Below are 26,811 nucleotides of genomic sequence, written 5' to 3' on the forward strand. Positions count from 1 at the left end.
TGCGTTCTTCTTTTGTGATGCTTTTCTAGACTTGTGCCCCAGGTTCTTTCAGTTGTTGTTTGTTTTGGAGGGTTTCTCTCTTCACTTTTTCCCTTGATGAAATCATTTGTTGTGTTGGCAGTGTGTTTTGGGTCATTGCACTCCAATTTCCCCTTGGGATCATCATTGTCTTGATGCATGATGAAGTTCCTCCCAATTAGTTTGGATGCATTTCTCTGTAAATTGTTTTTGTAGACTTCTGAATTCATTCTGTTGCTACCATCATGAGTTACATTATCAATAAAGATTAGTTTGCCCATTCCAGAAACAGCCATGCTAGCCAAAGCCATGACACTACCTCCACTGTGCTTGATTGATGAGCTCGTATGTTTTGGATCATGAGCAGATCCTTTCTTTCTACACATTTTGCCATTTCTGTCACTTTGATAGAGATTAATCCTGGTTCCAGAACTTTTGTGGCTTACCTCTGTATTTCTTTGCCAATTCCAATCTGGCCTTTCAATTCTTATTGCTGATGAGTGGTTTGCAACTTGTGGTATGCCCTCTATATTTCTGCTCTCGAAGTCTTCTTCAGATGGTGGCTTGTGATACCTTCACACCGGCCCTGTGAAGGTTGTTGGTGATGACACTGACTGATGTATTTGTGTTTTTCTTCACAGCTCTCACAGTGTTTGTCATCCACTGCTGTTGTTTTCCTTGGCTGACCTGTTTGATGTCCGGTTGTTGGTACACCAGTGGTTTCTTTCTTTTTCAGTACATTCCAAATTGTTGTATTGGCTATGCCCATTGTTTATGTAATGGGTCTGATTGATGGGCAACATGAAACACCTGTTAGATACTATTTAATATTTTTAATCACATGAAAAATGGGTGTGTTCAAACAAAAGGTGCCATGTTCTGAGTTGTTTAACACATTTGGATGTAAATATCAGTAAATGAAAGCTGAAATTCTGATCTATCATCTGAAATTAATCTTTGATCTCAAACCCAAATGTCTTCAGTGTATAGCAAAAACAAAAGAAATGGCCTTCCTGTTCCAATACTTTTGGAGGGGACTGTATTTGTGTTAACATAGTTTTTGAAGAGAACTTATGACAGCAACTTGCCCCCAAGTCCTGATTAGTCAGCGCTCCTCTGTTGTATTGGATGATTTCATAAAGTTATGAAACTTTGTATTCATCATTATAAGTTAGCACCAACAATCTAAATATGAGACTTCAGTCTGTTTGTGTTTTTCACCATTTTGATTTATTTATTTTTGGAAAAATAATATTTTTTGAGAATGGCAATACTACAGGATTCTCCATCTTTGTGTGTGTTAATTTCTGATGTTTGAGTTGAGAAAAATAACTATAATGTCTTTAGAATATATGAACTTTATGGGCTGTTGAAATGCCTGTAGGACTTGTAGGTGTTCTGTCCTACATAATAGGATGGAGTGTGTTAAGGAAATTTCAGCCCCATATTCAAAGCTTAAGTCATAGAATTGTCAAACACAGTTAGGAAGTTGGACTAATGTAAAGGTGGCAGACTTACACAAAATTTGGACATTATTGTAAGTAAAGAAATTAAACTGCATCTGAAACAGAATGGCACTGTCACAGATCAGCTGTTCAGCCACCAGTTCCATTCATTTGCTGTACAAGTTTTTATACAGCCAATAGCAAACTGAAAAGGCATTGTTTTCATAATGGATAACACATGGAAATTGTATAACTTTCATTAATGGAATGTGTTCTTACTAAATTCCCAGGGAAACAAATCCGAACTAAACTGTCCCAAGCTTTCAACCACTGGCTCAATGTACCTGAGGATAAACTTCAGGTAAGATCATGTTTATCTTAAAATAGTAATAATAATAATAATAATAATAATGTTGTGTCTTTTGAGAGTATTAGTATATGAATTTAAAAAGAGCAAGAAAAAAGTCTTGTTTTAAGTAACATTTTCCAGGGTTCTGATGTTTATTGTGATGTATATTGGAGTGCTCTCTGCAGATTAATTGAAACTCTGTCCTTTTTAGAGTATAAAGGAAAATAGACCAAGAAAATCTCCCAATACATAATAAGAAAACCTTTGGGAGAATCAGAATAAGGCTGGAGTAGTAAAAACTTATTATGGTGTTGTGTGTTGACTGAATGTTATATTTACACAGCCATAAGAGACAATTTTAGGATTTGAGGCAAGGTGGCAAGTAACAATTTTTTTTTTTTTTTGGGTCTACTTCTACTTCTATAAAAATCAATCTAACAGGGCACACCTATGTATATACATATATATATATGTGTATGTATGTATTAAAATTTTAATTAAATTTATTAAAATTCTAATTCTACTAACAAATATTTAACACTCAGTAATAATGTATTGAGTTATGAAATCTCAACACATATTTGCATTTGCATCAATGGCCTTGACTACACCATTACTATGATGCATCCTAGTGACAGTGTAGTCAAGGCCATTGATGCGAATGCAAATATGTGTTGAAATTTCATAACTCAATACATTATTACTGAGTGTTAAATATTCGTGCATGTCAAATGTATAAAAATGGGGATTAGGAGCAGAGAATGATATAAATCATATTGTCCGTTACCTGCTTTTGTCAGGTTTCCTCATCTTTCTTTCATTTCCCACCCTGTCTGGTTATTTGTCAAGTGGGTTTTTGTCATTCTTCTATATAGCTAGTATACAAAATTTCGTTTTTCAGAATAAGTGACCAGTGATAGTATTGCACATTACCCTCTACAGTGGTGTAAACAGTTTAGTATAGACACACAGAAGTACAGTTTGAAATGGAATAAGTGACCGTAGTTGAGTAAGTGACCAGAGATAGTAATTGCACATTTACATTCTACATTTAGTGCATTTGAGAGTTTAGAGTCCTGATAAATAAAGTGACCAGTATTGCACATTGACATTCTACATATGATATAAACAGCAAGTATAGACAAAAGTAGAGACTGATGAAATAAGTCACTGTAGTTGGACACAGTGATCAGAGCTAGTATTGCACATTGCCATTTTACGTTTAGTGCATTTGTGTGTTTATAGTCCTGATAGCATTTAGGAAAAAACTGTCCTGAAAGCGAGGGCAGGAGATCAAGTAGGTGGTGGCCTGGGTGTGATGTGTCCTTGGTGATGTTTTTGGCCCTAGTGAGATAGCGGGAGCAGGAAATGTCTTCCAGGGAGGGTAGTGAGCAACCAGTGATTTTTTTTTTTTTTTGGGCTTTGTTGATTATTCTTTGGAGGGAGTACCACACCGAAATGCTGTATACTAGCACACTTCCAATGGTGGAGCGGTAAAAGGCCACCAGCAACTTGCACTCCAGGTTGTTTTTCCTGAGCATTCTGAGGAAGGGTAGGCATTGTTGTGCCTTTTTGATGATTGCTAAGATGTTAGCAGAATATGATGGCATCTTCTGTAAACCTATTTGCTCTGCAAATTGGTGTGGGTCAAAGGTGGGAGAAAGGCTGGATTTGATGTGCTGTGAGACCAATCTTGATTACTGGTATGAGTGCAACTGGTCTGTTGTTGTTCTGGCTGTAGGTGGCTGTCTTTTTAGGGAAAGGGATGATTGTACAGATTTTAAGCAGGGTGGAATGATGACTGATGTCAATGAGAGGTTGAAGATCTTTATGAAGACCCCGGTGAGCTGGTTGGGACAGGCTTTGAGTACCTTGCCAGATACTCCGTCAGGACCAGCGGTCTTTCTTGTGTTTTAAGGTTTTGAGCACTGGTCTCACCTCCCATTCCTGTAGGGTGAGATGGTAGGTGCTAGAGGTTGGTGGTGGCACTGAATTTGCGTTGGGCCCATTGGCCTCAAAGCGGGCAAAGAAATGCTTAAGTTCCTCAGCCAGTGAGGCATCAGCATAGATGGTGCTGTGGTTATTGTTCTTGTAATTGGTGACGCTCTGAATTCCCTGCCACACTGTTCTTGGGTTATTGTCTGTGAGATGGTCCTCAATTTTTCTTTTGTAAGTGTCTTTGGCATGTTTGATGCCTCTCCTCAGGCTGGCTCTAGCAGCACTATACAGAGCCTTGTCACCTGACCTGAAGGTGGAGTTGCATTCTTTGAGCAGTGACTGGACCTCACTTGTCATCCAGGGTTTCTGGTTGGGAAACATCCGAATCTTTTGGTTGACAGTGACATTGTCTGTGCAGTTTTTTATATAAAACAATACAGTTTCTGTGTATTGCTTCAGGTCCTGCTGTTCAAAAATCTCCCAGGCTGTTCGTTCAAAGCAGTCCTGCAGTTGAGAGAGAGCGCCCTCAGGCCAAGTTTTTATGATCTTTATGACTGGCTTTGTTTTCCTCCTCAGCAAGGTGTATGCTGGGAGAAGGAGCAGAGAACAGTGATCTGACTGTCCTAGATGGGAGAGGGGTGCAGCCCTGTAGGCATTCTCTATGTTGGAGTACACATGGTCCAGTGTATTTTTCTCTCTGGTAGCATATTTAACATATTGGGTGAATTTAGGTAGTACTATTTTCAACGTTTGATTAAAATCACCCGCTGTGATGTACACTCCATCTGGATGAGTTCGTTGATGTTTATTTACGGTAGTGTGTAACTGAGTGAGAGCTGCGCTAGCATTAGCGTCTGGTGGAATGTACACAGCAGTCACTATTACTGCTGTTAGCTCTCTTGGTAAATAAAATGGTCTACAGTCTCCAGGTTTCGGTTATTACCATCCTGTAGCAATCTTGAAGGAGACGATGCAACAATGTTTAGGTAGGTGATACATCTCAAAGTAACATCCTCATGAATGCCAGGACCCAAGGTTTCCCAGCAAAACGTTGCCCAGAGCATCACACTGCCTCCACTGGCATGCCTTTTTCCCATCGTGCATCCTGGTGCCATCTCTTCCCCAGGTAAGGGACACAGACACACCTGGCTGTCCATATGATGTAAAAGAAAACATGATTCATCAGAGTAGGCCACCTTCTTCCATTGCTCCATGGTTCAGTTCTGATGCTCACATGCCCATTTTGGCGGTGGACAGTGGTCAGCATGGGCACTCTGAGCGGTCTGCAGTTACACAGCTCCATACGCAGCAAGCTGCGATGCACTGTGTGTTCTGACTCCTTTCAATCATAGCCAGCATTAACATTTTCAGCAATTTGTGCTACAGTAGCTCTTCTGTGGGATCGGACCAGATGGGCTATCTTCCCCAAACGCATCAATGAAAATAAAGTTAGGAATATAATACCATAATTTATAAGAAAAAAACATAAATGCCATAGATGTTTTTAAATTGCAAGAACAAAAAATTTTTGGGTCAGAGCAGTAGCAATCATGACAAAAGGTCAAAGTAACAACTCCACAGGTCACAGCAGTAGTGGCAGCTGTGGCAGCAATGCCACCCTGCTGCCCATTTGTTCATCTAGACCTTTCCTCCTACAGTCAGAGAATTCCAACACTGCCCGTGGTAAAAACTTACACATCATGATTGAAACTACAAATCACTCTTGACACCCTTGCTTAAAGTTATGGCTCTGCTTCCCTGTGATTGCTTAGGCAACAACTGTAGTGAGTCTGGGTGCTTGGGCCCCCGAAAATGCTGCTTGCAGCTTTAATTCTTCTTCGTCTTCTTCTTCTTCTTCTTCTGCTCTTGAAGCCCATAGAACCGTACATAGGAACGTTATGAAATTATGAAATCAGAGGGACACTCTGAAATGTTCCCCCAGCAAATTTGGAGTTGCTATCTCAAACCCTCTAGTGCCACCAACATCTGAAATTTGTACTCATGTCTATGTTAATAACCTTTGAACTGTAAGTGCTAGAAACAAAATTCTTTTTTTCCCTGACTCCTTTGAGGTTGTATGCATACAATGGTTTCAATTTCAGCCTGACTCAGATCATCATTAGACCATGCTGGCAAAAAGTTTTTAAAAGCTTTTTGATAGACCAAACTGTTCTTGAATAACACGCAAACGACAGCTAGCGCACGGAAATGAAGGTACCTGCACAGATTCTGAACAGTGCCACCTAGTGTTCATGAGATTAGACATTAGATTCTTTGGGGCATACTGAGTCAGCTCATATGAAATTTTCCTAGTTCGGCCATTTTGGGTGTTGGCCATTTTGAATTTAGTCATAAAATGCTGTATACTTTTGGCTATTGTCATGAGACTGTTCTTGATAGATTCCTTGGGTCATGCCGAAAACATTGAGACCACTTATGGTCAGCCGAACTTGCTTGACTTTTTGAAATGCTTTGAAAAACTACTTTTTCAAACTCCTCCTAGACCGTTTGTCTGATTTTCACGAAAATCAAATTAGATCTTCGTCAGAACAAAGACCGACAAAAGTTATCAAATTCAAGTTGATTAGTCAAACACGCAAACAAATTTGACTATGAGCACGCCTAAATGGACGTGAGGCTATATCTCCGTAATGCTGTAGTGTATTCAGATCAAACCTTACCATATGTCGTAGCCATCATGACTTGAGGGTACCTGCACAGTTCTGGAACAGTGCCAGCTAGTGCTCACGAGATCTGGAAAAAGCATATTTTTGCTTTTGGGACCATTCGTTCAATTTTCACCAAATTTGAATCAGATCATCTTCAGTCCATGCCAGCAATAAGTTATTGATTTCATGTTGGGAAAAAAACATTTTGATATCTCAGACCATTTCCATATAACGCATCGTCAGAGGTGATATAAGCGCCACATAGTGTTTCATGCAAAATCTTGGCAACACTTCTGCCTATTGCACTGAAACTTGATATGCAAGATCATGACTATGCTTTGATGCTTGCTTAGCTCCTTACTTTGCCTTACTGCTTGCAACTATATTTTTAATTATTTTTCTTTGTTAAGAAAAATAGTTGTATCATCTGCCAAATGGGAACCTATAATTACATTATCAGCCAATGGAATAACTTGAAATGGATTGACTTTAATAGATACATTACTTGCATGACTAACAAAAAGAGGAGATGCTGGATCTCCCTGTTTGACATCTCTGCTTATATTAAACCTAGTAGTGATTCCAATAATTTCAATAATAATTACAATGATTGTATAGTGTTCAAAGAACTTCAAATAAAAAGGCATGGTTTACAGTGTCAAATGCTTTATAATAATTTATGAAAAGGATGTAACTATCATTTAAAAGAAAATTATAGTCAATCAGATCTAATGTCAGTGGAATATTATTGCCAATATACCTTCCACATATAAAGCCTGACTGACAGTCATCTATAATTTTATTTAAAGCTAATTTTAGTCTTTCTGCAATTATATGTGAAAGCAATTTAGCAATTTAATTGTTACAGACTAAAATTATAGGCCTCACATTCTCTATGTTTGGTAAATCTTTATCTGGCTTAGGAATTAGTGTAATCAATCCCTGCAACATTTATTCATACTTCTTTGAAAAGGTAAAGAAGAAATTCTGAGACATCCTCTTTGAATTCTTTATAAATTCTTTATTGAAAAACATAAAAATAATAAAACATCACATAATGACAGATTAACCTGTGAATACAGGTTAATCCGTCATTATGTGATGTTTTATTATTTTTATGTTTTTCAATACCTTTATGTATTTCTTGATATATTTTTGGAATCGTCATTTATAATTTTTGCAGTTCCTTTAAGTGGAACTAGAAACAGAGTAGCATTAGCTACATTACCATTTTTGGTATATAACTTTTCATGAAAGAGATGTAGAGATGTCTTTTGGATCCATTGTGAGAGAATCACTAATATTGAGTTTCTGTAGAGAGGAATATTCTCCGTTTTTCCTTTCAAGATTGTAGAATATTTAGAAATTTTTTGACCCTTCTCTAACCACTTTCTGCTTGATTGTATAAATGCTCCTTTAGCTTTATATTCATATATTTGTTCTAATTCCAATTGTAATTTGGTTAATACATTATTTTCCTTATTCACATACAGCTTGCATGTCATACGTAGATATCCATTATAATTTGAATTATGACATCTCTATTTTTTTGGCTTTGGCTATTTCCTTACCTCTTGTAATTGCGCATTTTCTAATTTCATATTTCATAATTTCCCAGTGTGTTCCAAATAAATTTGAAATTTTAGTGTTGTTACAACATCCCTTTATAATAGGTTTAAAATTCCTTTTAAATTGAATATCAACAAGTGAATTGTTTAATTTCCAGTAAGTGAAATTTAATTTTCTATCATTCATATCACCAAGGCTGATTAAAATATTTTATGGTCACTGAAAACAGAGGGCACAATGTCGATCTCCTGAACTTGATTTCCAAGATTGCCTGGAACTATCCTTATTACTCCAAGTGTATTCTATATTATCAGGGTTTTGGTGTCTCCATTCATCACGACAATTTAATTTTGGGATTTAGATTACATATGTCAGTGTGTTGGAATTGTCCATTAAAACAAGGAGGAAAACAATCCAATATAGGGTCATTAATGGTATTCCAATCACCACCTAAGGTGAATTGGGCACTAGAAAATATGTATAAAATTCCAAAATTTCTTCTCTAAAGCTTTGTAAATGATAGTTGTCACCATAGATGTTCTTCAAAATTAAACCATTATTCTCATTTTCTACAGCCAAAATCACCCACCTTCCAAGAGAATGAGCTTTATTTTCCCTTTAAAGTTCCCTTTTAAAATTGCTACCCCTGCTGAATTATTATACCCATATGCCAACCAGATGTCACTTCCCCACTGATTTTTCCAAAATTTTATTGATGCATGATCTTTTAAGAAATAAAATATTGCTTTTCTCTTTAGCAAATCGCGAATACCCTTAACACTGAAAGAATATAAAGACATATTCTTTTAGCAGACTACTTAAACCAAGTGTTTTCCATTCACCCAAGAACAACCATTATATTAATTACATGTATAATCATGTGTCATAATATGCAACATATAAGCCTATATCTGGAATGTGTGTACTGTCACATTGTACTCTTACATGTGCCTGTTACGTGTGTCTTTTGTCTTACGTTGTTAAGTCCTCTCCAAACCTTAACTTTCTGGACCGAAGGTATTCTGATCCCTTAGAATTTTTCCATAGAAGCTCCTTAGTTGATCTTGCTGTAAACCTTGCTGTTGTTTGCAGCCTCCAGTACCACAGCGCAGCAGATATCAATTGCTCATTGTTTGACATTCTCTCCTTTTTGCTCTGCCATACCGTAAAGCCTTAGATTCCATCTCCTTTGATATCTTTCAGTTTCATTTACTCATTCTTCTGGCTCCGAGATTCTTTTTTGGTATTCCTCATTTACTGTTTTGGTATTAACAGTGTTATTCTTTACTTCTGTACTTCTTTTGAGGAGAAATTCTGAAGCTTCCCTCAATGAATTCATGCATTCTCTGTTTTGTTCAATCTCTTGATGTAGGGTTTCAGTATTTTGATTAATTTTCCCTGCCAATATTTGTACTATATTATTTTGCACTACAGTAAGCGAAGGTTATGATCTACTTTATTTAGGATCTGGGGTGCATGGCTCCGAGCCTGGAATTGGTGTGAGATCTGGACTACTACAGCGTGCATATGAGTTCGCCTCTATAGCTTCCATCCCGGGACTAACAGCATTGTCATCCGATCTGTTTTCACTTTTCTGTATTTTTTTCCCCCAATTTTCTTTCTGCCATTACAGCTTGCAGTTATATCTGGAGAGCCACATTCCAACTATAAGCTAAACTATCTAGCACATCAGCTGGCTTTGAAATTGGTCATGGATAGATTCCTTATCAATATTGTAGTTATTCCTTAAGGCCTAGAAATACTAAATTACACACTATGTCCTTCTGGTATAATTCTCATTATAGATTGTATCTAGTAAAAATCTTTAAAGCTGTTTGTTAGGTGTGAAAAATAAGCATGAACTCTAGCCACAAAATCTGTGGTCTGCATCAGCCACCATCTTGGCCTGCCCCTACTATTCATTTTCTATATACACGTGCAACACAGAGCTGTGATTTCAGTGACAGCGGCATGCAACAAGAGACGCAAGTTGAGATTTTCTCAACTTTATTCAAAATATATATGACACACTAAAGCCACAAACCCAAATAGCTGGCTCAAAAGATTGCCTAGACCAATCGTATAACACACGTGGTACAACAGTTTTTCTTCCCCCCCTCACAACTTCAGTTCCTAACTACAATTTGTTCCTATGTACTCCCTGACTTGAAAAATGGAAGTGAAAACTTATAACTGTGCTTATTTTTTTATTTTTTTTTATTTTATCCTGTCATATGACCTCTCATTAAATGCATATACAGACATTACAAAAAAAGTACAGCTTGAAAGGAAGTAGCAGAGATCATTGATATCTCTGGAATGTCTGTAGCTAGTACAGTTTGCTTGCACTGCTAATCTGCGAATAGCTAATACAACGCCTTTTATGGAACATGTAAATCAACCAACCAATTTTCAGGCTGATTAGTACATTATTTAATTTGTGTTTAACTAGTTAGATGAAGATATATGAGATATGTATAGGCATATGATGGTGCCTCTGGTGTGTATGTACCTAGTACAGTTAACTTGCTCTGCTAATCTGCTAACAAAGCTAATGCTGCATGGTGCCTTGTAAGAGGTACTTCGCAATGTTGTAGTAACGTCATTTCCCACAATGACACGTTCGGTGTGTGAAGTGGAAAAAATTTGGACTCCTTCAGGAAAGCGTGTCTTTTGTTTGCTTTGTCAGAGCACATACAGCTCATGAAAAGCTACTTTATCCACATTTCTACAGTTTAAGCCTGAGTGGCTATTGGTACTGTTCTACTATAGTGAACATCAAACATTCAACAATGCAACATTTTGGACTGAAATTGCAGCAACAACAGTAGACCAGTTGTGAGCAGGAAATTACAACTATGCCTCGAATGCAGCATTGGCCTCGAGGCTGCAACCTCCAGCCAGTAAAAGCCAAAGAAAACACCCCTCAACTTGAAATTATATCATCAACTTGAGGTAGTCTTCTCAGCTACCAGCTCCTTCCCTGTTTATGGAAGTACATCAAGTCAGTATGGTTGCTCAAAGCATCAGATGTATAAATGATGCTGTACACTCGCTGTCATGCACATACAGGTCAAGATCTTCAGGTAGTGAATGTTCACATCAAACAAAAGTGTGATCTGTGATTTTGATCATGGCATGGATGTTAGTATCAGATGGGCTGATGTGAATATTTCAGAAACTGGTGATCTCCTGGGATTTTCACACAGAACATTCTCCAGAGTTTACAAAGAATGGTGCGAAAAACAAAAGACATTGAGTGAGTGACAGTGGTTGGAAATGCCTTGTTGATAAGAAAAGTCAGAAGAAAATGGCCAGATTGGTTTGAGCTGCCAGGAAGGATACAGTAACTTAAATAATCATTCTTCGCAACCATGGTGAGCAGAAAAGCATCTCTGCATGCACAGAGATGCACAACCTTGAACCTTGAGGTGGATGGGCTACAACAGCAGAAGACCACATTCAACTCCTGTCAGCCAAGAACAGGAATCTGAGACTATTATGGGCACAGGCTCACCCAAACTGGACAGTTGAAGTCTGGACCTGGCTTTCTCATGTGTATAGTACCTTTAATACATATATGCAGAATACTATGCAGGCTTTAGTATGCAGATATTTTAGTAGCCGGAACTGGATAATTGAAGATTAGAAAAAAAAAATCACCTGGTCTTCTTCCAACTGCCCAGTTTCAGTGAGTCTATGCCCTTGTTGTGCATTCTGAGATGCTTGTCTGCTCACAATGGTTGTAAAGAGTGCTTATTTGAGTTACTATAGACTTCCTGTCTGTTCAAAGCAGTCTGGTCATTCTCCTCTGATCTCTCTCATCAACAAGGTGTTTCAGCTCACAGGATTTTTTGTTTTGTTTTGTTTTTGCACCATTCTGTATAATCTCTAGAGACTGTTGTGCGTGAAAATCCCAGATCAGTAGTTTCTGAAATACTCAAACCAGCCCATCTGGTACCAACAACTATGCCACATTTGAAATCAGAGAGATCACATTTTTTCCCCGTTCTGATGTTCGATGTATAAATTAACTAAAGCTCGTGCCCTGTATCTGTATGATATTATGTATTGTGCTGCTGCTACATCAATGGCTGATTGGATACTGCATAAATGAGCAGGTAGTGCAGGTGTTCCTGTTAAAGTGAACGGTGAGTGCATATACAAGTATTTAGATCAACATTGACTATACAGTTCACTGTTCGAGGAAGAACATATACATCCCAGATAGCTGTTTAGCTTCTTGCTAACAAAAGATTAACATTGAGACATCCACTTTTTTTTCCCCCACTTCATCCAATGAATGCGCTGAGGTGGAAAGTGACATCATTCCAATGGCTACATTTTGGCTACCTCCCTTTCACCTCGGAGCTAAACACTCTGCATGGATTGTACAAAATACAAGCGACATGAGCATCTTGTCCCTCACTAGTGTGAATGAATGCTTTGAATGTCACTTGCGTAGATAAATTTCCACTTTAAAGCTCCATTTATTAGTTGGATCTACATTTTCCCTTTTATTCAATGGTCTTGGTCTGTTGTTTAATTATGGGTATTAACAAAAGCCCTTTACAGTAGTGTTAACAATATGCACATGTACTTCTGTTCAAATTAAATTAATCAAAGATGTCAGATTGATGAAACAAAGTCCTAGTTTATGTCCTAGTTTAAGTCCTTTTCTCTTGCAGGTAATCATTGAGGTAACGGAAATGCTGCACAATGCTAGTCTCTTGATCGATGACATCGAGGACAGCTCTAAGTTGCGGCGTGGTTTCCCTGTAGCTCACAGCATCTACGGTGTGCCATCCGTTATAAACTCTGCAAACTACGTCTACTTTCTGGGCCTAGAGAAAGTGCTGACGCTAGAACACCCTGAGGCTGTGCATGTGTTCACTCGCCAGCTGTTGGAGCTGCACCGTGGCCAGGGCTTGGACATCCACTGGCGTGACACGTACACTTGCCCAAGCGAAGCAGAGTACCGTGGGATGGTACTGCGCAAGACTGGTGGATTATTCGGCCTGGCGGTGGGCCTCATGCAGCTCTTCTCAGAATGGAGCTGTGACCTCAAACCCCTACTAGATACACTTGGGCTCTTGTTCCAGATACGCGATGACTATGCCAACCTCTGCTCACGTGAGTATGGTGCGAACAAGAGCTTCTGTGAAGACCTGACCGAGGGCAAATTCTCCTTTCCCACCATCCACGCCATCCATACACAGATCCATAGCACACAGGTGCAGAACATCCTACGCCAGCGCACTGAGGATGAAGACGTCAAGCGTTACTGTGTTGATTATTTGGAGAAGGTGGGCTCCTTTGCTTACACCAGGCAGAAGTTGCATGAGCTAGAAAAGGAGGCATACAGGTTGATTGCAGAATTAGGGGGGAACCCAGAGCTGGAGGGACTTATAGAGCATCTTAGCCACATTTACAAGGAATGAGAGGAAGCAGCTTCCAAAGAAGAGAGCTGGGTCACTCCTGAATTTCTCGTCCCTCTCCGAACTCCTCTCTCTTCATTTTTCTCTTTTACCCCATGTTCATTTTGGCAAAAGTGAGATTAAATGGCTTTCAATATTGCACTTCTTTCCCCCAACTAATTCACCTATTTTTATAAATCAGTAAATCACCTCAGTTTTGACATGCATTAGAAGAATTTACCTATAATCATTTTCTAGTCTTACTGTCAAAATTTTTATTGTCATTTCTGTTGTGACTGTGTCATACAAGGGCAACAAAGACCTAAGCAAACAACATAACAGATGAAGCCCAAATGTCTTCAGTGTATAGCAAAAACAAAAGAATTGACTTTGCCATTCCAATACTTTCAGAGGGGACTGTAAATGTGCTGATGGAGGAAAGTTTACAAAACATTTTCCTTTCAATAGAATTCTACACATGATTAGTTTAAGGTGAATTTTACCTTTTGTTTTTATTCAATACACTGGCAATCCACAGTGCTGGGAACAATGTAGTAACTTTACAATAAATTAAAGAAGCAAATAGTAATCACTCTGAGATGGAGAGTTAGTCAGTTAACAAATCAGAAAATCAGAAAGATAAGTTGCTTGCCCAGTTATCTGTTTCTGTTTATATATTCCATGGCAGCTATTGGAGTTGTTCTGTGTTCAAAATCCAGTGTGTGCACAGTAAATACGCATTTATATAGTTTGCAAGATTTCACAGGTACTTCCGTGACATGCAGTTCCATGAAATCTGCTTTTGGCCCAATTTCTTGTTGGAAATATAGCTATGGTGAAAGTCCTAGAAGGTTTCATATGTACAAGTCAAAATTTAATTCTAAACAGCTTTTGGCACAAACACAAATTAAATGTTATCACTGAGAATTTGCTTTCCAAAAGCATCATTACTTGGTCAAATGTCACTTTAGAATGAAGCTGTATATTTTACTGGTGGTGATACTGCAAAGATTTAGAAAAATCCCTATTGTCCCTGTAATTGTTAGGATTCTTTGTATTTTCTATCATTATTATTATTATTATTATTATTATTATTATACAAACATAGTATTTGGAACTCTATTGTTTTAGTTAGGCTTTTTCTTATTTATTTATCTATCTATTTTATTTAATTTAATTTAATTTCCTCCAATAAAGTTGTGCAGACCAAACCATAGGTCTGACAGACATGAAACTTGGTCAGTACGCAGTACTCCCACTACTCAGGCAAGAGAAATGAGCCTGGTCGGTGTACTAGTGGCACTGTAGGGAAGCATTGATATTTTGGGTTATATCTTGAATACCATAACTCCTAATACCATATGCAAAGTTTGGGGCATGGTCATGCATAAGGGGTGGAGCTATGGTCCGATAATTGGTTCTCAAGAACCATACATGCAATCGTGTGGAAACTTGGTATACTGCATCTCTAGGTTAATGTTTAAGTGGATCTCTGATGATGACCATGATTGGCCAGTCAGGTTTCAGCAGGCATTTGACAGGGTAAACAGTGAGCTATTAATCCATTACATAAATATGGATTTAGATTTAAATATCCCTAATGAGCAAGCCAGAGTGTGATTAAAAATCATTACTCTTCCACAGCTGTATACTATAGAGTCAAACAGTGCTAAGTGTGTTAAAAGGATGTTCAGTATGAGCACTTAACTATGGGGGGCAAGGAAAAGAAACACTCAAACATATTAGTATAATAAAAATACATCACAGACTCTAGCAAGCAGCAGAAACAGGATTTGGGCTACATCATAATGCAGCACCCATGAAAAGACTGGGCAATTGCTTAATCACCATCATGTAAAATAAATTTACAATTAGTAGTCTTTATTATATTCTTATGTTAGATATAAAAGGGTGTTGGCAGCATTAGTAAAAAGTCTAATTTGTGATAGGTGCAGGCATCGAGATCTACCAGGCTCTGCCAAAGAATTTTGAGTGGTCAGTTGTGGGTGCGGTCCATCATATCTTAGGGACAGAGAGGACAGATTATATCGGATAATACATAATTTTCTATTTGGACAAAGTTGTTTGCATCAAGATTATAAATCAATTTTTTTTATCTTTAAGTTTTTGGGTGCTCAGAAAAATGTGAATCCTTAGATTCTTAGATTTAAAGAACCTGGTTAAATACTATATCCATGGTCTCTTTCAAAACACAACAGGAACCAGCTAGTCTGCACTGTCGTATGTGGAACCTTGAATACTGAGATCTATAGCAGGTTTGGTCTTGTTGTCAGCCACAACAGTGATTTGAGAAGAGATGAGAGTAAATTCCCATTTGGCATGGCACTGTTTAGAGATGCACTTGAGGTCAGTGTTATTGAAGAGGTGGAGGAATCAGTGAAGAGTGTGGGGAAATATTAGGTCCACAGCTTTGCCCATTCTGCACGGTCCGGTGCCAATAAGGAAGGCAATGGCTCCTTAATAGGAACAAGTATGAAAGCTGAAAAATATCTAATAATATCCTGAGCATTGTTCCCTTGAATTTGGGATAAAACAGGATGGTCGCCATGCACATCCATGTGTGAAAAGGTTTAAATGTGTCTGGGTGTTTCAGAGGAGGAGAGGAGATCATAAGTCCAGAAGCTCAAGCAAAAAGGTGTTTATTATGCCATAGAAAAGAGAGTATACTCTCAGTAAATCTGATACAAGAGCAATTCAAGTAACAGACTGACCTAAAAATCACAGATCAGTTCATATACTGCAGAATTCTAGCACACGAGTGGTTATGGAGAAAAGGAGGACATCAATCTAACAAACAAGGAGTAAAGACAGGGTTACATGAAACTTAAAACTGACTGAACCTGGTTTCTACTGTGGTGGCAAGAAACTAAAACCTTGAAGGTGTGATAAAAGGAAAACACTGCATCCCATACAGGGTCACTGCAACATCAAAAATGTAATAGAAAAGACTAAAACATGAATTAATTATGTGTGCAGATGATCAGCAAGTACAAACTGAAATCAAAATATAAAAACATAATACAGGTACTGAATAATACTTCAGAAAAACTTAATAAAACTTCACCGATATTCAATTGCCAGATTTTTGAGAGTTTTTGAGAATGAGGAGATAATGGCATAGGAATTAAGCAAAAAGCGCAATTTGCCTGTATTCAATAGCCTCAAAAAATGCCAAGCAATCAGGGCAATTAGAAATTCCTACAGTAAAATTTCTTCATATTGAGTATTTTGGTAGTACATTACACCTATTTTAATATGTAACTGTCAAATTTTTGAGGCGTTTTAAAAATGAGGAGATATGAAATGGCATTCTAAATTAGCAGATTTTTCCTTTTTTATGCACAGCGTTCACTGAATTTTATAAGTAATTTTAGTGAGCTTCGTGGCGCCATCTACAGGCGCGAGATTGTAAGTTCCGGATCTTTTAATGTGGAACGGAAAATCCCAAACAGAAGCTGGCGAATAAGAAGCCAACGTGCCCTCAAAGAATACGACGGCAATGCACTGTATTTAAATTTAAGCAACTGAGACCTAACTGAATCTTAAAATCGATTACATGTTAAACAACTTTGCTTGACAGAGAAGATAATAAAACTGTACCTGAGACGTAGATTTATCCTTTAAAATAGAGAAAGTAAAAAATTTTAACCATTTATTAAACGATACATTAGTTTAAAATGCCAATTCTAATTGCAATTAAACTTTTTTAAACATAAAACATTTCACATGAAACACTTTCTTAAAAAAAAAAAAAAAAAACCTGTGCAAAACTAAAACAAAATCTTGTGTCCTAGATTCAAGTCGAGTTTGTGAGTCTTTGACATTAAGAGGGTTTATATCAACATTCTAAATAATGGATAAGATTAAAATTGAGGCCCATCACAATAGTTATGCATTGTGGGGTCATTTCTTTTCAAGTACAAGTATTGCATTTGGTCATACACTCACCCTCCACTTTAATAGGAACACCTGTACACCTGCTCATTTATGCAGTTATCTCCTGGGAGTCTCTAGAGTTTACAGAGAATGGTGTGGGGGAAAAAAAAAAAAAACATTGGCGACAGTTCTATGGGTGGAAATATCTTGTAAATGTTCGAGAGGCCGGATTAGGTCGAGCTGCCAGGAAGGATATAGTAACTCATACACTGACAATACACTGTAACCCTCTATAAATACCTCCAAGAGATGTATTTTACATATAGTATTATACACTTTGTGCAAAAACTCAGTTGAATAAATCGTTTTTAATTTTATAAGATTACTTCATTTCTTAGAAGCTGACACATAAATGTGTAGACTAATTTCACATGGACATCCACTTCTCGGACATGCACTTCCACTCTTTTTTGAATTTGTTAATAAGTTTGGCAACAGTGTTGTGTGTGATGTGCATGCCATGTTTCCTTGTAGAGTCCATCTCAACCTTGCGACAGCTTCCCGATCCAGCCATGAGAATGATTTCAATATGTTCTTTTGTCAAAGGCATTCTTAAAAGCTATCTGAAATTATACATACATACATACATACATACATACACACACACACACACATATACAGTACCAGTCAAAAGTTTGGACACACCTTCTTATTCAGTGGTTTTTCTTCATTTTTATTGTCTTCAGCATTGTATATTAATACTGAAGACATCCAAACTATGAAAGAACATGTATGTAATTATGTAGTAAACAAAAACGTCTTAAATAACCCAGAATGTGTTTTATATTTTCGGTTCTTCAAAGTAGCCACCTTTTGCTTTGATGACAGCTTTGCACACTCTTGGCATTCTCTCAGTCAGCCTCATGAGGTAGTCACCTGAAATGGTTTTCTAACAATCTTGAAGGAGTTCCCAGAGGTGTTGAGTACTTGTTGGCTGCTTTTCCTTCACTCTCCAGTCCAACTCCTCCCAAACCATCTCAATTAGATTTAGATCAGGTGATTGTGGAGGCCAGGTCATCTGATGCAGCATCCATCACTCTCCTTCTTGGACAAATAGCTCTTACATAACCTAGAGGTGTGTTTGGGGTCATTGTCCTGTTGGAAAACAAATGATGGCCCCACTAAGTGCAAACCAGATGGGATGGCATGTCTCTGCAAAATGCTGTGGTAGCCATGCTGGTTAAGTGTGCCCTCAGTTTTGACTAAGTCACCAACGGTGTCACCAGCAAAGCACACCCACATCATCACACCTCCTCCTCCATGCTTCACAGTGGGAGAAACACATTCAGGAACAGTCTGTTCACCCTCTCTATGTCTAACAAAGACACAGCAGTTTTCCACTGATCTAATGTCCATTCCTTGTGTTTCTTGTTGTTCTTCCAAAGTAATGGTTTCTTTGCTGCAATTCGACCATGAAGGCCTGCCTCACGCAGTCTCCTCTGAACAGTGGATGTTGAAATATGTCTGCCACTTGAACTCCGAGAAGCATTTATGTGAGCTGTAATCAGCGGTTTCTGAGGCTGGTAATTCTAATAAACTTATCCTCTGCAGCAGGTAGCTCTTGGTCTTCCTCCCTGGGACGGTCCTCATGAGAGCCAGTTTCATCATAGCGTTTGATGGTTTTGGCGACTGCACTTGGGGATACACTTGAGATTTTTCGGATTGACTGACCTTCATTTCTTAAAATAATGATGGACTGTCTTTTCTCTTTACTTAACTGAGTGTTTCTTGCCATAATATAGATTTGTACAGTAGTTGTAGTATCGCTAATAGGGCTATTGACTCTGTACCCACCCTTCCTCTGCATAAGACAACTGATGGTCTAAAGCACATTAAGAAGGCAAGAAATGTCACAAATTACCTCTTGACAAGGCACACCTGTGAATTGAAAACCATTCCAGGTGACTACCTCGTGAATCTAAAAATCTTAATCTAAAATCTTAAACATACACACACACACATTATATATATATATATATATATATATATATATATATATATATAGGAAACCATTTGCTAAAAAGTGTTAATTCCCTCTATGTAGTGAGACTTTTGGGATATCCTGTAGTTCTAAGAGAGTACACAGCATTACGACTTAATGTTTTAAGTATGAATTATTATTTTGTACCAGCATGTATGAAAACAGACTTTCTGTGTATAACAAATATTTTTGTATGAATGTAGATAAGTACGCGCGAGTTTTATTGACAGTAATGTTACTCCGTATTCGTCGCAGCAAACTAATGGAAATATTCAACTTTTGCTCATCTGACTGTGTAAAATAAGATCGCGTACTTTCTAACTTCTGACACCATGTAGCTAAAGTCGATTAGGCGCATTTGTAAACTTGTCACTTTTTCAACAGCGGCGTAATGGTGCTGGCATCCGCTTTCACACTTATACACAGCACGTAACATGCTCACGCAGGTGTGTCCTTCCGCATGAACGATATTGGGAATAATAGGGCATAACTACACATTTTTCTCCAGCTAAAATTATTCTAGCACCTTATCTCTTTAATTTCTTTCCTAAAAAATCAGATTAGATTCTATTGTTAATTGTTTAATTAGCCGTAATTACAAGAGCCTTTTGCTCCAAATTCAGCCAAGCTTTAGCATATACCCATCGCAGAAACCCGTGTGCGAGTTTATAGGAGGTTTTTCGGTAATCGCCGTAGCTTCCCTGATATAATTACAAATTACGACCGCCGATCCGGAAAAAACAAAGAAAACTCAACTCGGCACTTCTACGGCTCGTGTTCAACTCCAGGCTCAGCAAGTGACGTAAAATAAACACGGCCTGCGCACAGCGTCAGCAGCACATAAAGTAGCACGTCTTATTTTTTTAATTAATTATGCCGTGTGTACAAGTATTTACTTTAGATCAATCACCATGTTCGCTTGTAAAAATCTATATAATTGACAATACAGAACGCTGTTTTGAGGCGGAAAATATTCATCACTCATTAGCTGGTTAGTTTGCTGCTAACAAAAGACAAACATGGAGGCGTTTTCCCCACCCACCTTGTAGCTCAAAAATGAAGTCATTCTGAGCTCCGACTTCCCACTTCCAAGGTAATGAATTCCGAGTTACGAGTTTTACCAGAACGCAGCATTAGTACTACATCTCCCAGAAGCCCCCTGTGGGTCCTCGGCTTCATTTCTATTGGTCGATGACGGTGCTCAGTGGGCGTGAGATATGATCAATCCGCAATGTCCGACGTGCTGAACGACCTGCACTTTAAATTTATTGTGTGTCTCTGTCTGGCTCGTCCATGAGAAGTTTAGCACTGTTCCTACTCCCGTGTGTGATCGCGGTGCTGGTGCATGAGTGGTGGTGGCTGAAGGACCAAACTGATTTCTTCTCGGATGTCAGGGCTGCAGGTAGGAGCTCACAATATAATTTCCAACTTACCAGCGGTTGTTATTATACAGCATTTATTATAGTCACGCCTTCGTTATCTGCATGTATAAACGTAATGGCATACCTACGTGGATGACCAGACACCCTCGTATTTATGTTGAAAAAAGCACGGTTCAGCTGGAATATTGAAAATTACCCTGCGTTGTGAATTTGAGTCATTTGAATACTTTGAGAGCGCAGGATGATAATAGTTTCATCTATAAAATTGAAAATGTTTTGTGCATGATTCTACAGGTCTATAGCATATTTTAACCCTACAGTCTACAATTTTACAAAGGTTCATGGGTTTGACCTTTTTTGCGGAGGTCTTAATAGTTCTGCAGCAGAGACCATGTGTTTCAATTCGCCTACTTATACTATGGACTAAAAGTATGCACTCTTTTTGTGAAGAAAAAGTACATACTTTTGAGTGTGTAGCAAAAGGGTATGCATGTTCTGGGACATACTAACACGTCATGTAACGGAAGAGAACGTTGTTGCCCGTCACCATCTCCGTAAACAATCTCCTCGTTGCATTTCAGCTTTTCTTCATTCATTATTCCTTATAGAATGTATACTATATAATTTAATTTACAATTCCCTTGAGTTATTTTTCCACATTTTATTTACACCTGTCTAAAATGCGTCCTTGAATTCGGCGAAGCAAACCGCAACAAAACTAATCTTCCCTCACGCAAGGATTTGTGGGCAATATTAGCTGAAAAGGTCCGCACTTCGAAAATCTACCGGAAATAGATCATCCGGGTACCTTTGGGATACTTATTTCAGTGTACTGCGATTTGGGAAACACTAATTCTAATCTCGGATAACTATTTAGGATGGATATTAGGCGAATTGAAACGCAGCAAGATTTTCACTTTCAGAAAAGCTTCCAAGCGTCCTTTAGGAAGTGACCTTTAAAGCATATAAAGAGCCCTTCTAAAGGCTGATTTATACTTGCTGTTAACTATTCGTACGCAAGATGGCCGCTTTAATGCGTGTTGTTAACGCGTTGTCAACGTGTTGGTTTTTTTACACGTTTACAACGCGCAAACAGCGTGTGATTTCAGAACTGAACTGTTGAGCCAGTTGACCAGTTTGAACAGGCGAGTTCCTTGAGTGTCTTAAATTGGCTGCTGACCACTAGTATTAAACCATTTGTGTAAGCCTAGGGGTTGCCTACAACTCCGCCAAGTAAGCAAAGCTGCGAGTGCAGGAAGTGTCCAACATTCTACACGTCGTGTTTTTTTCGGTTGAATACGTGCATCACCCGGGTACTTGAAGTGCACTACTTCTTATTGGAATTTTGTGTGTGATCGCACTACTCGCACTATTTACACTATAAAATGGCGTAGAATAGTGCATAAGTATACGATTTGGGACGCACCTATAGGCTCTATGCTACTCTATGCTATGCTTAAATTATTTCCATCAAGATAAAGAGTTACAGCAGTGGTACTCGCTCAGTGCTGGTTTAGGATACAGACCACTGTAATATGGTATGTATGGTTTGTACGTATTTAATTTATTTTATTTTATTTTATTTTTTTTTTTTTAATTTAATTTCGGGCTATGGCCGACAGGGGGCACAGTATCATTAATAATGGCGCTTGTAAGAACCTAAGCAGTCCTCTTTTTGTTCAGAGATTATTCACTCATCAGATAATAATTAGGTACACAGATGATATCCATTCTGATGGAATTTACAGCCTTCCAAAGACTTTCAGGATTAGAATGAGAGCTTGTAATTAGCTGACAGCAGATGTACGCTAGTCCTAGGCTACCCTGAAAATTCTTATTAAAGCCATTTACCTGGGAAGTAAGTGTTTAGCTAATTAGTTTAAACGCTATAACATTTACGTAAATACAAAGATACAAAGAAAAGTAGGTTATTATTATTTCTCTCTAGAATCACACATACAGTAGTTTGTATCTGCAATACCTGGAAATAGTCATGCAGAAAATAAGGGACATGAACACTTTCAGCTGTGCATTACAGATGCTCCACAACGATCACACCAACAAGTAACCTGGATTGTTACAATTATACATAACAGTCAAAATTTATTTTTATGACTGCTTTTGTGACAGAGTCTATGCTGGTTTAGCAATGTGACGGACTTGAAATGGCTTACTGACAGTATTTGTAGTTCTGTGTTGTTCTGTGTCATCTTATGTAGCACCTTGGTCCCAGAGAAACGTTGTTTCGTTTCCCTATATACTTGTATATGGCTGAAATGACAATAAACTCCACTTGAATACTGAAATTGGACCTAAAGGCTAGGACTGAAGATGGGACTGATGTGATTCCACTGCAAACTGTTCAAGACTCCATGTCTGCAAACAGATCACAGACAGTTGAATATTATGAATGAATGACTATTATATATTGCAATAATAATATATCTGGTATAAGGCTTAGTTGAGGTGCGGGATAATTATAGACTTGAAAAAAGCTGTGCATATTATGCAGGACAGACATTTTCATTCATTAGGCCTATTTTGTGTTTTATGCACATATACAGTGCCTTGCAAAAGTATTCATTCCCACTGAACTTTTCCACATTTTGTCACGTTACAACCACAAACAAATATTTATTTTATTGGGATTTTATGTGATAGACCAACACAAAGTGGCACATAATTGTGAAGTGGAAGGAAAATGATAAATAGTGTCCAAAATTTTTTTACAAATAAATATCTGAAAAGTGTGACGTGCATTTGTATTCAGCCCCCTTTACTCTGATACCCCTAACTAAAATCCAGTGAAACCAATTGCCATCAGAAGTCACCTAATTAGTAAATAGAGTCTACCTGTGTGTAATTTAATCTCAGTATAAATACAGCTGTTCTGTGAAGCCCTCAGAGGTTTGTTAGAGAACATTAGTGAACAAACAGCATCATGAAGACCAAGGAACACACCAGACAATTTAGGGATAAAGTTGTGGAGAAGTTTAATTTATGGAAGAGTGGCAAGAAGAAAGCTATTGTTGAAAGAAAGCCATAAGAAGTCCCGTTTGCAGTTTGCGATAAGCCATGTGGGGGACACAGCAAAGATGTGGAAGAAGGTGCTCTGGTCAGATGAGACCAAAATTGAACTTTTTGCAAAGGGCTATGTATGGCGGAAACCTAACGCTGCACATCACCCTGAACACACCATCCCCACCGTGAAACATGGTGGTGGCAGCATCATGTTGTGGGGATGCTTTTCTTCAGCAGGGACAGGGATGCTGGTCAGAGTTGATGGGAAGATGGAGCCAAATACAGGGCAATCTTAGATGAAAACCTGTTAGAGTCTGCAAAAGACTTGAGACTGGAGTGGAGGTTCACTTTCCAGCAGGACAACGACCCTAAACATACAGCCAGAGCTACAATGGAATGGTATAGATCAAAGCATATTCATGTGTTAGAATGGCCCAGTCAAAGTCCAGACCTAAATCCAACTGAGAATCTGTGCTGAGACTTGAAAATTGCTGTTCACAGATGCTCTCCATCCAATCTGACTGAGCTTGAGCTATTATGCAAAGAGGAATGGGCAGAAATTTCACTCTCTAGATGTGCAAAGCTGGTAGAGACATACCCCAAAAGACTTGCAGCTGTAATTGCAGTGAAAGGTGGTTCTACAAAGTATTGACTCAGGGGGAGTGAATACAAATGCTTTTCAGAAATTTTGGACACCATTTATCATTTTCCTTCCACTTCACAATTATGTGCCACTTTGTGTCGGTCTATCACATAAAATCCCAATAAAATAATTTTTTGTTTGTGGCTATAATGACAAAATGTGGAAAAGTTCAGTGGGTATGAATACTTTTGCAAGGCACTGTAGGCTACAGTACGTTGTATATTAATTTATTAATGTGGTTCAACAGTTTTAACTGCAGCATCAAATCCCACACCAGCAGTCTGTGGAACAGCTTCTTCTTGCAGGCTATCAGATTGTTGATCTCTAGCTAATAATACCACCACAAGCACAACCCACTTATTTACCTTCCATGCACTGTACTTTCAGTTAACACTGGACTCTAATTGGTAGTGCTGCAGTGTGCCTCATGCGCTGCTCAGCACAGACATACATTCCAGCAATGTTGCATCATCTTATTCTGTACTCCTTGACAGTCCATTTGCACTGCTGCATACTGTGCTGCTCACCTGCACACTATGTAACACAACTGCATATGTATGTGTACTGTGTATTTATTGGCACGCCGTATTTACTTGTTAGCCCTCGTGCACTATGTATTGTATGTTTTCTGTATATTAAGTTCTACATGTATACTGTGTATATAGTATTATGTGAATACTGTACATACTGTGCTCGTGTTTATTGTGGTCTGTATACTTGTAATTTACACTGCACAGCTGCAGTGATTTTCACCGCCTGTACCCTTGTGGTTATGATGAAGTGACAAAGTGATTTGATTTGAATTTCACCCTGGCCCAAGATCATGCAAACGATCTGATGGTTCCTAGTTATTAGCAGCAGAGTTCTCTTATTATTTGACAATAAAATCGTGGGTCTGGCTATCAATCTATTAACTTCAATTGAACTTATTAAGTTTAAGTTGCTCTAAATGACCACTGCCATTATAAATTTAAAACATCTGTGATTAAAATAAAAATAAGTCAAGAATAGTTGCAAGAACCTTTTTTATTAATGAAGGACTCAATTTTCCTTTTCTCCTTTGTAATGCAGAAATATAGCAAGAAAACAAAAATGCAAAAGCCTGTTCTAGGACTGAGAAGTACCTGCTACTTGGAGAGCAGAAAAAAGAGAGAGTGAGTAATAATGATAATAGTAGATTTTATTTACTATTGTTCATATATATATATATATATATATATATATATATATATATATATATATATATATATATATATATATATATATATATATATATACACACACACACACACACACATGTGTGTGTTCAAAGACCATTTTACTAATACATTGTCCTGTCTGGAACAACTTCACCATCCTATGTGTGCTGCGAAAGCTGCAAAAAGGTTATCTTCACCTTTTGATTCATTGCACTTAAATCACTGAAACAACTGATACCTTGGTACACACACTGTCATGTCGCACCTGAATATAAGTCTCACCAGATCAAAATTGCATTGCTGAAAAAAAAAAAAAAAAACAGAACAGAAAGAGTGAAATATATAAGTATAAAATAATCATTTAAATTATAATGGCATTCATTATAAACACAATTCATTGTAAATGCCAAGCCTAAACTAATTCATGAAAATATTTTAGTCCACTCACTCCTCAGCAAAGTCCCCCGAAATCTTAGCATGTTAAATAGAGCTAGCATAGAGTCTATGAGTGGGAGGCAACCCCTAGGCATAAGCTACATTAACACATACCGCGATTTTATCGCTGCCAGTCGCTGTACTATGAAGTTACAAGTAGGCGTTTCTACAACTGGTTGCCACAGTAACGTGTATCCGTGGGAGGCACAGCTAGCATTCCACTTTTTTTTTTTTTTTTTTTTTTTAAAACAACAAATCAGTTTTCTTGCCGCTAAAATTAAACATTCTGTAGGGAGAACGTGTGTATATAAAATTCACCAGTGTATATATGCATCACGTCATATATATGAGATGAAGAAGAAGCAGTGTGTGCCATTGCTGCCAAGTATCTGCGGCAAAAACGCAAGCACCAATTAGCTTAGCTTATATATTAATAATAATAATAATAATAGTAATAATAATAATAATAATTTTGGTGCAGTCTAGCAAAATCCTGGTGTAGCTCCTATCTCGGTAAGTGAGCGTCACCACCAGGGAGCCATTCAATATCTTTTTGTTGGTGACTGGAATCTGGAAGCCGGCATGCAGCTCCTCGGCCACGGCCTCCATGTTTCCTGGGTGAAGTGTCCGGCATGGCGCTGCTCATTCCTGGGCACCAGACCCACGTGTGTCGGCCTCAGATCCTCGCTCCTTCTGCTAGCGAGCTTGTTTTAATTAATAGTGAAAAACTTAACAGATTAGCACATAGATGCACCTTACCAAATTTCAGCTTGATCGGACTCATGATT

General features: G+C 38.1%; 1 protein-coding gene across 17 annotated transcripts in view; it reads left to right on the plus strand.

The window, feature by feature from the left end:
* The window catches only part of b3galnt2 (beta-1,3-N-acetylgalactosaminyltransferase 2), an 86,040-nt gene that overhangs the window by 14,005 nt on the left and 45,224 nt on the right, over positions 1 to 26,811 (plus strand). For 3 of the 17 annotated variants that reach the window (XM_053232670.1, XM_053232668.1, XM_053232675.1), the window contains exons 2-3: positions 1,754 to 1,824; positions 25,461 to 25,543. In XM_053232670.1, the coding sequence (XP_053088645.1) occupies position 25,543 (1 nt within the window). In that variant the 5' untranslated portion in view covers positions 1,754 to 1,824; positions 25,461 to 25,542. The other 14 variants (XM_034302679.2, XM_026939156.3, XM_053232674.1 and 11 more) reach the window with 9 other exon arrangements.

Source organism: Pangasianodon hypophthalmus, chromosome 3 (genome assembly GCF_027358585.1).
Source record: "Pangasianodon hypophthalmus isolate fPanHyp1 chromosome 3, fPanHyp1.pri, whole genome shotgun sequence".
Classification (NCBI taxonomy): Eukaryota; Metazoa; Chordata; class Actinopteri; order Siluriformes; family Pangasiidae; genus Pangasianodon; species Pangasianodon hypophthalmus.